This window comes from Capra hircus, chromosome 15 (genome assembly GCF_001704415.2).
Source record: "Capra hircus breed San Clemente chromosome 15, ASM170441v1, whole genome shotgun sequence".
Classification (NCBI taxonomy): domain Eukaryota; kingdom Metazoa; phylum Chordata; class Mammalia; order Artiodactyla; family Bovidae; genus Capra; species Capra hircus.
In genome coordinates this window covers 35548347-35561010 of record NC_030822.1, presented here as the reverse complement: position 1 = coordinate 35561010, position 12664 = coordinate 35548347, and the positions used below count along the sequence as shown (strand labels likewise).

At 47.2% G+C, this 12664-nt stretch overlaps 1 protein-coding gene and 1 long non-coding RNA gene across 3 annotated transcripts; one reads left to right on the top strand and one right to left on the bottom strand.

Annotated features, from left to right (window-relative positions):
- LOC108637673 lies at positions 320-2847 on the top strand. 2 transcript variants are annotated; one of them, XR_001919230.1, is made up of 2 exons: positions 320-537; positions 1945-2847. It is a non-coding gene; the product is annotated as an uncharacterized LOC108637673 (long non-coding RNA). The 2 variants fall into 2 exon arrangements; XR_001919229.1 differs by having other exon boundaries at positions 1857-2847.
- On the bottom strand, positions 4751-9759 carry CNGA4 (cyclic nucleotide gated channel alpha 4). Its single transcript, XM_018058978.1, has 6 exons — positions 9588-9759; positions 9355-9456; positions 9050-9156; positions 8105-8750; positions 6985-7334; positions 4751-5277 (listed from the first exon to the last, which is right to left on the bottom strand). The coding sequence occupies exons 1-6, from the start codon at positions 9647-9649 to the stop codon at positions 4817-4819; spliced, it is 1728 nt and encodes a 575-aa protein (XP_017914467.1). The 5' UTR covers positions 9650-9759; the 3' UTR covers positions 4751-4816.

Genomic DNA, 12664 nt, shown 5'->3' with positions numbered 1-12664 from the left:
CCTATTTGGAAAAGTTAACATAAAGCAATGTAAGTTTCCTAATATTGCTATAAGAGCAAAATGAGATAATTTACACATAACTGTTGCAAATTATTGCATTTTTTCTCAGACAGTCATGTTTGACTCTTTATGACCCTATGGACTGTAACCTGCCAGACTCTGCTGTCCATGAGATTCTCCTGGCAAGAATACTGGAGTGCATTGCCATTTCCTCCTCCAAGGGATCTTCCCCACCCAGGGATCAAACTCGTGTCTCCCAAGTCTCCTGCATTGGCAGGTGGATTCTTTACCACTAGTGTCATAACTATGTATAAAAAACTGGATTTTTCCTTAATTCTCTAAAATAGACAATTGTCATCTAAACGTTTAACCACCTATCTTACTGAAAGGTTTAATCTCCCTGTGTTTTGTGACTTTCTTTCCACTCTCTCGTCCTCCAAATTTAGGGTCTTATAAATGTATCTGTGGATTTTATGTTGGACAGAGTATCTGGAGACCAGGAGGCTGTGTTGCAGTCAGCCCATGTTGGTAATGCAGGTAAGCATCTCATTCACTCAAGCCTGTGCTCCCTCTAGTGGATGCTGCTTTGAGACTCCAGTACACCCTGGGACAAAGTGATCTTTCTGCAGTTTCCAAAGATTTGATCCTTAGGGTTCCTTCTAAGCCTGGGCTGAAAGTGTGGTCCAGGCTGCTTTCCTTCCCAGAAACCCTGTGATAGGTAGAATTTTGGCTCCCATTATCTCTGCCCTCTGGTGTTATTTCTGTGATTATGGCGAAAAGGAACTTTACAGATATAATTAAGGTTAATAACCTGCTGACCTTAATTAAAATATGGAGATTATTTTGGATTATCTGGGTGAGCCTAATCTAATCATATGAACCGAAAAAGCAGAGGTCTCTCTCAGTCTTACAAGAGAAGCAGGAGCTGGAGAATGAGAAAGACTTAACATGCTTCTAGTGGCTTGAAGATAAAGGGACCATGTGTCGAGGAAACAAAGATCTCAGTTCCACGACCAAAAGACACTGAATTCTTCGAATAACCTGAATGATCTTGGAAGCAGACTCTTCCCACAGACTTCAAGTAACAGCCCAGCCCAACTGACACCTTGATTTTGGTTTTGGGAGGCCCAGTTGAGCCAGAGGGCCCAGTTGAGCCACACTGTGCTCAGATTTCAGACTCAGAATTGTGAGATAATTAATGAGTACTGTTTTAAGCTATTAAATTTGTGGCAATATGTTACTTCAGTAAAAGAAAACTAATATAATATTCAAGAATCCCATTTCTTTCCGTAGTCTTAGAGAATCGCCTTCCTCAGAAGTACAGAAGCTTCTGCTTCTTCAGCTCTAAGCCCTCACAGACAGTTGGGCACAATTCACCCTTTAGGTGAATTTTTTGTGAAAACCTTGGGGCCCTGTTTTTTTTTTTTTTAATTATAGTGTATTGTTATAATTGTTCTGCTTTGTTATTTTAAAATTTATTTATTTTTAATTGAAGAATGATTGCTTTACAGAATTTTGTTGGTTTCTGCCAAACATCAAGATGAATCAGTCAAAAGTATACATATGTCTCCTCCCTCTTGGGATCCCTGTTTTTATAAACAAAAGCCAGGGCAGAGAGTTTCTGAACATTTCTATTTTGACACTGCAATTTGAAAAGCTTTCAGTCTAGGGGATACAAATCTTTAGGTACTTTTTTATGATGAGAGGAGGGATAAAATAAACAAAACCCAAATGAATACTTCTATGAAGTTTCCTGCCACATAGATAAATGCTTAGCCTAGCAATTGACACACAGTAAATAATACTCTTTGGACTAAAAGATTATTTTTTTTGTTGCTTTGTTGTCGTGATTCCAGGAACTTAAAATTGTGTTCCCTGCTGCCCATCCTGGCTCAACTCTATCCAACTTGTTCCCAAATTGTCAAAATGCTGTTTCCCACACAGGAGGGGTGTTAGACTGCAACTAGAGGACCTCAACATGGTTATTCAAGATGTCTTGTGGTATGGTGGCTCCACCATCTTCCCATCCTGGAAAAGCAGAGACAGCAAGATGCACAGCTGACTCCAGAATTTTGTTCCTGCTTCTAGGATAGGCAAGATGGCCAGTTATCACCCTCCTTGTGCTCAGAATTCTACCTGGTGGCAGAAGCCACCTGTTCTAGGAGAGTCTTCTCTTGGGACAGGTGTGTACATTATAAATGAAAAGCTTATTTTTAGCACCCTGAATCCATCAGAGACCACCAAAGTGGCCTTTATTACCCATTCTAGCTCAACATGACTGGAGGGCAGAGATGGCAGGAAAACCTCTTGAGAAATTGACACATGTTCCTCCAAAATTGGATCTTTGCCTGCTTCAACTCTCATCTCTGTTTGCCAAATAAATATTTAGGTACCTAAAACCTGGCATAGTTTTAGCTCTGAGGACCCAGCAATAATCAAGAGACCCCATGCCAGCCCTATGGTTCTCATAATTTGTGAGGAGGATATCACAAAATAACCACAGGTTTTAGAATGATTGAAAGTGCTGACCCTCATTCTCTCTCCTGACACCTCGGCTCCAGTCTCAGCCTCAGTTTCCGTGGCTATTGGAAGAAATTTCGTTTCAAGTCCTTCGTGTCTGAGCCCCTCCGTGTCACCTGTATCGTGACCAAAGGGTTGGTCGGCATACAGGACACCAGCAACTCTGGGACTGTCTCCATGACAACACATCAGCACATCCTGCCCTCAGAGCCCTGGAGGCCCTACCCTACATTCTTGTACCACTTATAATGATCATTCTTGATATTCTGTAACTGATGATTCAGCATCCTGCAATCATGAAAAAATTAATGACCCATGTTGTTTACATTTCCCCTGTGGTCTGACTTTTGTGGGTGCTTAAAAGTCATATTACGAACCTTTCAACCACAAAGCCCAAAATTGGGTTTTGCTTCCTACCTAATAGGAGATGTCCTCACCTAAAAACTTGCTACCACTATAGAAATAAAAACTTTTTACCCATATTTTCTTCTTGCTCCTTTCTGCCTCCTGAGCAACCCTGGTGCTTCCCCATGTGGTCCTGTGTGGCATAGTGTGCCCTCTTCCTGTTGGGGACTATAAGTAATCAATCTTCTTTCTTTAGTGGCATTGATCTCTGAGTATGTCATCACTCAGTCAATGTAATATAAATTTATCAGTTTAATGTTGGTAAATTAAATTCCAAGCACATTTTACAGTACTGCCTGGCACAGCTCACAACGAAAGACTGGCAAGGCCCTGGAGGAGCTAAAATTATGGCAAGGGTGAATATGATTCAGAGATGACATTTGACTCTGCTCCACAGATCCCATAACACCTCTTCTGCCCCAAACCTACAGACCTTATTCTAAGTATGTCAAAGTTTCCCCAGAACTCCCCAAACACTCATCTCCAGTTGTCCCCAATCATGATACTCTGCTCCACTGAGCCTCCATTCTCCACCCTATATCTTGGAATGCTGTACAGAGAAGGAGGACTGGATTTCTGCCAGGACCAAGGCCAGCTCTGAGAACCATGATGGTAGGATAGGGCCAGGTTTACAGTCCTAGAAACTATTCTCCCCTTGCAATCAGTTCTGAGGGTAAGGTATCCCTGGTCCTAGGTTTCAGGGCTGAACTGAAGGAAGGAAAAAGGAGCAGGTATTTACTCTGGCTTACTAAGCAAGATCGAACTCCTCAGAGCTCATGAGGTTGAGGATACAAACCCTACTGTGAGATGCAATGGTCAGGGTGTATATGTGACTGTGTCTATGAAAACATGTGCATTCTTACAGCAGTGTGATACATAAGCTTGCTATATTGTGGCACAATGATTCTTCATTCATCAGTCCTCCCATCTCTTTGAAGCCAACCCACTAGCTACTACACAGCCTGTGCCCCTTGCCCCTATAACTCAGAATTTAGACAGAATTTATCCTGGCTGGCTCACATTGGCTTTGTTTTTTTTTTCCATCAACCCCATAAAGGCTTAGTGAGGAAGCAAATACTTTATTGAACTGCTGTTTGCAGGGTACACTTGTGAACCTCCCATGTGGAGCATTTAAAAGATACCTTGGAACAAGAGGGCTATAGATGTGCTTTTGTGTGTTCACAAGTGTGTCCAGATCCACGGAGGGCATCTGTGTGTATTGATGTGTGACTCTCAGTATATGTGTGTTTATGAGGTGTGAGACTGAATGTACATATATGGTGTGGGTATAAGACTTATGTAGGTGAGAAAGATATGTGCTCTGAGAAGGGGAACTCCAGAGCATTTTACATGGATTTCACAGACTCCTGGTCAGTGTGCATATGTGCAAATAGGTGTGCGTGCGTGCGTGCGTGCATGCGTGCGTGCGTGCGTGCGTATAGTTCCGGTGAGCAGAGGTCGAATGTATGCTACACTCCTGCATCTCTAGGGGGTACATCTACAGAGCGTGCGTGCGTGCGTGCGTGCGTATAGTTCTGGTGAGCAGAGGTCGAATGTATGCTACACTTCTGCATCTCTAGGGGGTACATCTACAGAGCGTGCGTGCGTGCGTGCGTATAGTTCCGGTGAGCAGAGATCGAATGTATGCTACACTCCTGCATCTCTAGGGGGTACATCTACAGAGCGTGCATGCGTGCGTGCGTGCGTATAGTTCCGGTGAGCAGAGGTCGAATGTATGCTACACTCCTGCATCTCTAGGGGGTACATCTACAGAGCCAGTGCACGCCCATCTCTGTAACCCAGCAGACAGGATGGCGGAGTCTCTGCAGGCAGATTTCCCTACAACTCTGGATTCACTTGGTGGGTGGGAGTCCTGGGGATAGACATGGGGTCACTCTAGGCCTGGAGGTCCCTCCTGGCCAGCTCTGCCCTCTCCATCTTTGGACGTTCCCTCCCCAGGTTCGCCCTCGTCATCAGCCTCCGCGAGTTCCTCAGGCATTGGCCACTCCCGCGTCTGCCACTCCAGCCGCTCGATGCGATAGGCGATCTTGAGTGCACTGGACTCCAGCTCAGCCAGGAGTCGAGCGAACTTGGTTTGCAGATCGTCAAGTTGCTGGTCCAGGCCTCGCAGCCGGGCCTCCGTGGCTTCCTGTAGGGCGATCTCGGCTGCCTCCGCATTTACATCCAACTTGTTCATTTTGAGCAGGATCTCACGGCCCTTTTCCTCCATAATAGCCTGGGCCTGCGGGTACTCGCTCAGCACTTCCCGCAGGTCCTCCTTGCTCAGGCAGAACAGGTCCGAATAACCTAGACTCTTGATATTGGCTGTACGGCGATTCCCAGACATGTTCCCTGTGGCCCAGGAGCAGACAGGTGGGAGGACAGTTAGTCAGGGTGGGTGTGAGGGGGTATTTCCCATCTGAACCAGGATCCCCACCTCCACTTTTGTGCTTCTGAGCCTCTCTTTCTGCCTCATTAATTCTTTCATTCTGTAATGTACTGGGTGGGGACTAGGCCCTGTGCTGAGTGGGTATCAGTGACCGGCCTCCAAGAGTTCAGTCTAGAGGAAATAGACATTTGATGGAATAGTTACCTAACAGCACAGTCAATGCAGTGTAGACGAGCATCTGGTACTGTGGGAAGACAGGCAAAGAGCCCCAAACAAGCTTTAAGGCAGAAAATTCAGGGAAGCCTGGAGGAACTGATGCCTAGACTGAATGGGAGGTAACTAGGGGAGGAGGGGAGGGCAACTAGGTAGGGGGAGGAGCATGAGCAGAGGGAAGGAGGTAGGAAAGAGTTGGGTGGTTACAGAATACAGCAGGCAGGACGGAGAGGCCAGAGTGCAGTGTGAGGAGATGGGGAGAGATGGAGAGAGCGAGGCCAAGGCCCGCAGCCCTGGCAAGGAGTCTAGACCTTAGCTAAAGGACAGAAACTGTTGAACTATTTTTAGCAGGGGAACTGTATGGTATCATTTGCATTTTAAAAAGCTAATGGTGGGTGGCTGGTGGGAAGATAGGTTCTGAATGCTGCGAAGTCTCAGAGCTAAAAGGCCCTTAGAAAGGGCAAGGGAGCCACCATTTGTTGAACTCTTGCCACGTGCCAGGCCCTGCACTGGGTGCCTCACCCATACAGCTCATTTAATTCTTAGAAATAACTCTATGGGTTTTGAATATCACCTCTCTTGGGTGGGTGAGGAAATTGAGGCCTAAAAGAGGGAAGTGATTTGTCCTAAGTCAGGTAGCTAGTGGCCAACTGCATACCAGATATGGGGCTTGAGGGAGTCCTTGGATGACATGCGTGAGAGCTTTAAGATAACTGGAGAATGGGATCCACGGGCTGAGAGCACATTCTAGTCTTAGTCAGTGACAGTGTGCTTACCCCTTTTCAGTTTTTCCCATCTCCTGTGGCCTTGGTGTCTTTACCTGTGCTGTCCTCCTTCACAGGCTGATAAGAAGAATAAATGAGCCAGCGTACAGTACGTGGCCTGGACTGGAGTTGATGGAGTAAATAGGAGTCCATTCCTTCTACCTTCCTTTCCATTTGGCTATGAGAAAGTTGTTTCTCATATTGACTTCAAGTGTGTGTACTTATCACCCATGTCACCTTGGCCAAGTTCTCCAAACTCTCTGTTCTCCAATTTCGTTACCTTTAAAATGTGAATAATAGTATCTACTTTATAGGACTGCTGTGAGAATTAAATGAATTGGTACACATGAAGAACTCTGAACAGGGCATGTAGTAAGCATGTAGAGAGTATTAGCCATTATTATTACTAATTGTTATTATCTTGGCACTTTCCACTGATTTGTTGGTGCTTTGGGTGAATACTCACAGAGCAAGTCTACTCTCTCTTCCAAAGACCCAACATTGACTCAGCCTCTTCTCAGGGAAGAGACCCTCTGTGTCCTGCCTCTCTCTTGAGCCCTCTAGTGACTCAGTCAAGGGCCAGCTGTCCTTAATCTGTGGGCCCTGAAGTACCATCTGGTCTCAGTCCAGGGTTTTGCTGTCCCCCTTCCCCTCCCCTAGCCCAGTTTCCAGAACAAATGCTGAGGTGCTCACCTTTGATGTTGATGATGCTGATCTCCCCAAAGTAGAGCCCTGCACCAAGCACAGCATACTGGGTGACACCATCGTCGGCTACCACGGCCAGCTGACCCTCTCGGATGATGTACATCTCTCGGCCAATGTCCCCTTTGCGGCAGACATATTCACCCGGCGAGTAGGTCTGGGGCTGCAGCTTCAGCACCAGCTCTTCCAGCAGGCTGGCCTCACAGTTTTGGAAGATCTGTACCCGCCTCAGGGTAGGCAGGTGCACAGACACGGCCACTTCTGCCCGCAACCGCTCGGGCAAGTGCTGTAAGATGGCTACCTCATTGGTCATCTTCTTGTTGATCTGCAGGTGCTGGTACCTGGGGAGGATGGTTGTGGCAGTCCTCACCAGGCCCCTTACATGCCTCCCTCTACATTTTCCATCAGGGTTCTCAGCTCAGCTTCAGCCAAGAACCCAACCACACTGAGGTCTGACAAGGGTCATGGGAATACTTGACAGTTGGTTGATAAATATCTTTAGTCCACTATCTCCTGGTCACAGACATATTTTGACCTCTTCTCTCTCATCCAGGGCCTGGAAGCCTTTATACAGTGGATAGACCCTTAATTCCCATCAGGCTTTACCCACCCACCATTCCATGATGTCTTGTACCATTCCACTAAAAATATCTACTTCAGTCACCAAGCCCCATCTTCTTTAGAGGTCTTCTGTTCTATGTCCCTAACTTGGTGACACTTCCCTTTGTTCACCATACAGTATGGACTCCATGACATAGTCAACCATCTTGTTGTTGGTCATCCCCTGAGGAGTATTGCTCTTACCTCTTACACCTTCCAGGACCTTCTGAGTCCTACCAGGTGGTGGCAGTTCCCATTTCCGGGTTCTGGGTTAGCTTTCCTTGTGTATGAGTTCATCTCCCTGTCAGTCTCTTACCCAACCCCTCTCCTTAAGTCCATACCCCGTTAATGGAGGACATCCTTTTCCAAGTTCCACCCAGTGAACCCTCCAATGAATACCATATCCTAAGTTCCCTGCTTGACCCACCAGGCAGTAAGAACCCAGTTACCTCCCTCAGAGTCTATCCTACACACCTCTCCCTGTCCTGGTCTGGAACCCCAGCATCCTCACCAGTCAATGACTCTCCGCTCCAGCCGGTGGTTGACATGATTCAGCTTCATGTACTTCTTCACCAGTGCGTGGTCTGGGTAGAAGGCTGCATCTGCTGTGTTCATGTTGTAGATGACAGAGCTCATGCTACCCATGATGGTGGCGAAACCCATGACGGCCAGCAGGAAGTCGCCCACCATGAAGAGGTACTCCTCCTCCCGGGCTGGCAGCGGTGTGTCGCCCACAGTGGTCAGGATCAGCGTGGAGAAGTAAAAGCTGTAGAGGTACTGGCGCCGCAGCCGCTCAAAGCCAGGCTGCGCGGGGTCGGGGTACACCCAGATGTCACGCCCAAAGCCCAGGTACCGGGACAGGGCAAAGTAGAGGCAGCTGTTCCAATGGATGACCACAAAAATGTAAAGCATCAGCTTGGCAATGCGGAAGGCGTTCGGGTAAGCTGTGCGGGTCTCCATGCGGTCAAAGGCCTCAAAAAGGCGGGGGGCTCGCAGAAAGCGGTTTAGCCTCAGCGTGGGTGTGTGTGGACCCAGACTCACGTAGGCAACATCCGTGGGCAACAGGGAAACCAGGTCCAAGAAGAAGCTCCAGGTGCAAACGTAGCGACTCGAGATCTTACCTTTGTCCACCACCAGGATGCCCTGTTCCAAGAATCCTGGTGGGGGAAGGGGGCTCAGCCATGGGTGGGGTCAGGTATGGGGTGGAGTCGGGGCACCTTCCTGCTCCAGTAATGAGGTTGAGGGTGGGTAACCCAGGGCAGCACAGGAAGACAGTTACAGGGACAGGATGGGGTTGGGCATAACCCTGCTCCAGGGTTTCTGGGGTGAGGACTGGGGTATTGTAAACACAGAGACATGTAACAGTGCTATGAGGGAGGGGGTCACTTTCTTGTTACTAAGAGGCTCTCCTTAGGAAGGGAACGTGGAAGGAAGGTCAGTCCTGAGACTCACTGACCAGTGTGGAAGCGCACCACGATGTCCAGGAGGTAGAACAGGTCACTCGTGTAGTCCATCACTAACCAGGCCACCAGATAACCGTGCTGCAAGTCGGGGAAACAGGCTCTGCATGGTAGGGACAGAAGGGATTGGCTTAAGGGATCCCTCTGTGTGTGAGGTATTGTCCCCAAGCGGCTGAGCACTAAACCTGAGCCCTTGCATTGGCGCCGCCCCCACAACAGCCCCAAGCAAGGGTTCGCCCTCTTCCTGGGCCCCACTCTTTATCCCTGGTCTCTGCTTAGGGCCCTTCCCATAGCGCCAAACCTGCACACCACGATGATGAGGTTATACATTACTGGGAAGACCATTGTGTTCAGCCACCAGTAATAGTAATCCCCAGATGGGTCCAGGACTGGCAGAGACTTCCTGTGGGCAAGAGAAGTCGGGTTCCATTTATCCATGGTTCGCTGTTGCCCTTGCCACCGGCGGCAGCAAGGAGGGATCAGGCTCCATCTGGTGAGGCAGACAGATAGACCCGGGGGACCAGGATTTCTCACCTGGCCTTGGTCAGGATAGGAGGGCTGGACGCTGTCGTCTTCACTTTGCTGTCCTGGCTCATGGTTCTGTGGCCTGCTGCCTGGGGCTGTGATATCCAGGGCCTCTGCCTGAAGGTGGTTTCAGGAAGTGGAGGCTAGGGCCTGCCTGTCTGGAAGAAGCTGCCCTTGGTCTCCAGCTCCAATTCCTCCCTCTTTGGCTGCTGAAGCTCTTAGCAACGCCACCAGAGCCAGACGCTACTGAAAGGGTGGAAGCTGTGTGGCTCCAGCGCTCCACCCTGTCTCCTAGGGCCCAGGTTTACATCTACCCAACTAAACATCTCTAATGAGGTCCTTGGAGATGGTGGGGGTGTATGCATCGGAGGTAAGGCTAAACCTTGTCTCTCTCCACCTTCCTCAAAGCTGAGCTACATAAGGGCTTTCTAGTGGGGAGACTTGGTTGCCTGTGTAGGTTTAGGAATTCATTCTGTTTTACCTTGTGCAAGTTCCCAGCTTGAACCTCATTTTTTATTCTTTTAACATCCATGTACTGGCAGGTGTGTCAGGTATCAGGTGCTGACCTAGTCTCCAGGGACAGAGAATGCCTGTCATATCAATGTGAGCTCTGGTTCCATTACTTGCACCCTTGTCTACATCCTTCCTGCTGCATGAGTGTGATGGGGGCCGTCCTGTGGCATTTTGGTCCTCATCCCCCTCCTGTTACCTCTTGTGCCTGATCTCACCAGTTATTTCCTGTGTTTTCTAAATCCTTAACCTCTTTCAGTTTTCTCTTTCTGTGAACAGGCTTAAACCTCCCATACCAGAAAAAAATTTAAAAAAATCCTGAAAATTCTCCCTCAACTTGATGTCCCTTTCACTAATATCATCTTTCTCAAAAAGTCATAATCAAAACACCTGCTCTGTGCCACATCAAAATTATGCAAAGTATTGGAGATGAAAGATGAATGAAACACGTTCCTTGTCCTCCATAAACTCGAAGTCTAGTAGGGGGAAGCGGCAGGTAGATAGGCAGTTATATATTAGTCTGATGAGTACTCAATTAGGTGGGTACACAGAGAGTTATTACAGTGCATAGGAAAGGTTCCAGTTGAAACTGGGTTCTGTGGGATGAATAGGAGTTAGTTAAGTGTAGAGATGGAAGAGTGAAGAGTGCTACAGGCAAAGTGCAAAGAGCATGGAAAGGCACAGAGATTTCAAAAAGCATAGGTGACTAGGGGAACATCAATGGTTTTTGTAGCGAATCTGAGAGGCTAGTGCTGAAAGATGAGGCTGAATGGTTGACAGGCGACAGCTCAGGGAGAGCTTTGTCAGCCATGCTATAAAGCTGATAGCTTATCTAAAGGCGATGGAGAATGCATGAAATGTTTTGCACAGTTAAGTGATATGGTTAGATTTGTGTTTTCAGAGAGTGTCTTTGAAGAAACATCTATAGTCTACAACAGTACATTTTATTTTCTTGAAAACTGCTTTTCCCATGACTCATATTGATACCATAATTTCTTGGTTTTCTGTTTATTTCTTCTTAGTCTCTTTCATAAGCCCCTCTGCCTATCCCTCCTGTTTTGGTGAGCTTTTCCTGGATGCTGATGGACTCTCTTTCTATCCTCCCAACTCTATTTGGTCAATCTGGGTCACCCACAGGATCTCCTTTCCCATCTAATGACTCCCAGTAACTCTCTTTGAGCTCCAGACCAATCTATACCACTAAGTGTTCACAGGATGTCCCCACTCAGATATTGCAGTTACCTGTAGCCCATTTGGTCTTTTAACTGAGCTCTTTATCTTCCCTATCTGCTCTTTCTCTTATGATCCCTATCACTGGCCTTTCAGCCAAAACACTTAGCACCAGTATTGTTACTATTACAATTGTATAATATTGTAACAGTTTTAAAAAATGTTCAAAAATTCTCTGATACTCCTTTGTGACTGTTTCAGTCAATAGAGTAAAGCAGGAGTGATGTTGTGTGGCTTCTGAGACTAGATCATAAAAGGCCAAGCAGCTTCATTCTGGTTTTCTTAGAACAGTCACTGTCCAGAAGCTCTCTCAGGATGCTGCCTCTTACAACCGGGCTGCCATGTTGTGAGAAGCTTAAGCCACAGGAACAGTCATGTGCCTGTACTTTGACAGTTCCAGCTGAGCTCAGCCTTCAAGTTATCCCAGTTGTCTCAGGCATCAGACATGTGAGTGAAGAAGCCTCCAGATTATTTCAGTCAGCAGCCTCAAGTCACCCCCACGTGTCTGAATTTTCTAGATGAGGTCCCAGGCATCAGGGAACAGAGATAAGCCATTCCTGCCCTGTCTTATTCAAATTCCCAGAATCTGTGAGCATAATAAAATGACTGTTGTTTTATCCTACTAAGTTTGGGATGATTTGTTATACAGCATAGTAACCAGAGGACTTTCCTGGTGGCTCAGTGGCAAAGAATCCACCTGCAGTGCAGGAGTCCCAGGAGATGAGGGTTTGATTCCTGGGTCAGGAAGATCCCCTGGAGGAGGGCATGGCAACCTACTCCAGTGTTTTTGCCTGTAGAATCCCATGGACAGAGGAGCCTGGCGGGCTACAGTCCACAGTGTTGCAGAGTCAGACATGACTGAAGTGACTTATCATGCATTCAGTGCATAGTAACTAGACCATTCATATAGAAAAGTACATATTTCCTAAGTACACAGCTTGATGAATTCCATAGAGTGAACACAGTCATGTAACAGGCACTCACATCAAGAGCCCCACTCTGCCCTCTTCTAGGCAGCGCGTCTCCAAGGGTGATCACTAACCTGACTCTTAATCCTATCATTTAGTTTTTCCTGTGCTTGTATTTGCTTCCCAGGTGGCTCAGTGGTAAGGAACATGCCTGGCAATGCAGGAGACGCAGATTGGATCCATGGGTTGGAAAGATCCCCTGGAGAAGGAAATGGCAAATCACTCCAGTTTTTAATCTTTCCTCTTACTTTCTCTCATATTCATCCAGTCATCAAGCCCTGGTGACCTAATAACCACGTATCCATTTTTTCTACGTCCCTACTATTCCAATTTGGATGGTTCTCTATTATCCCAAGGATGAAAATCTAAACTCCTTAA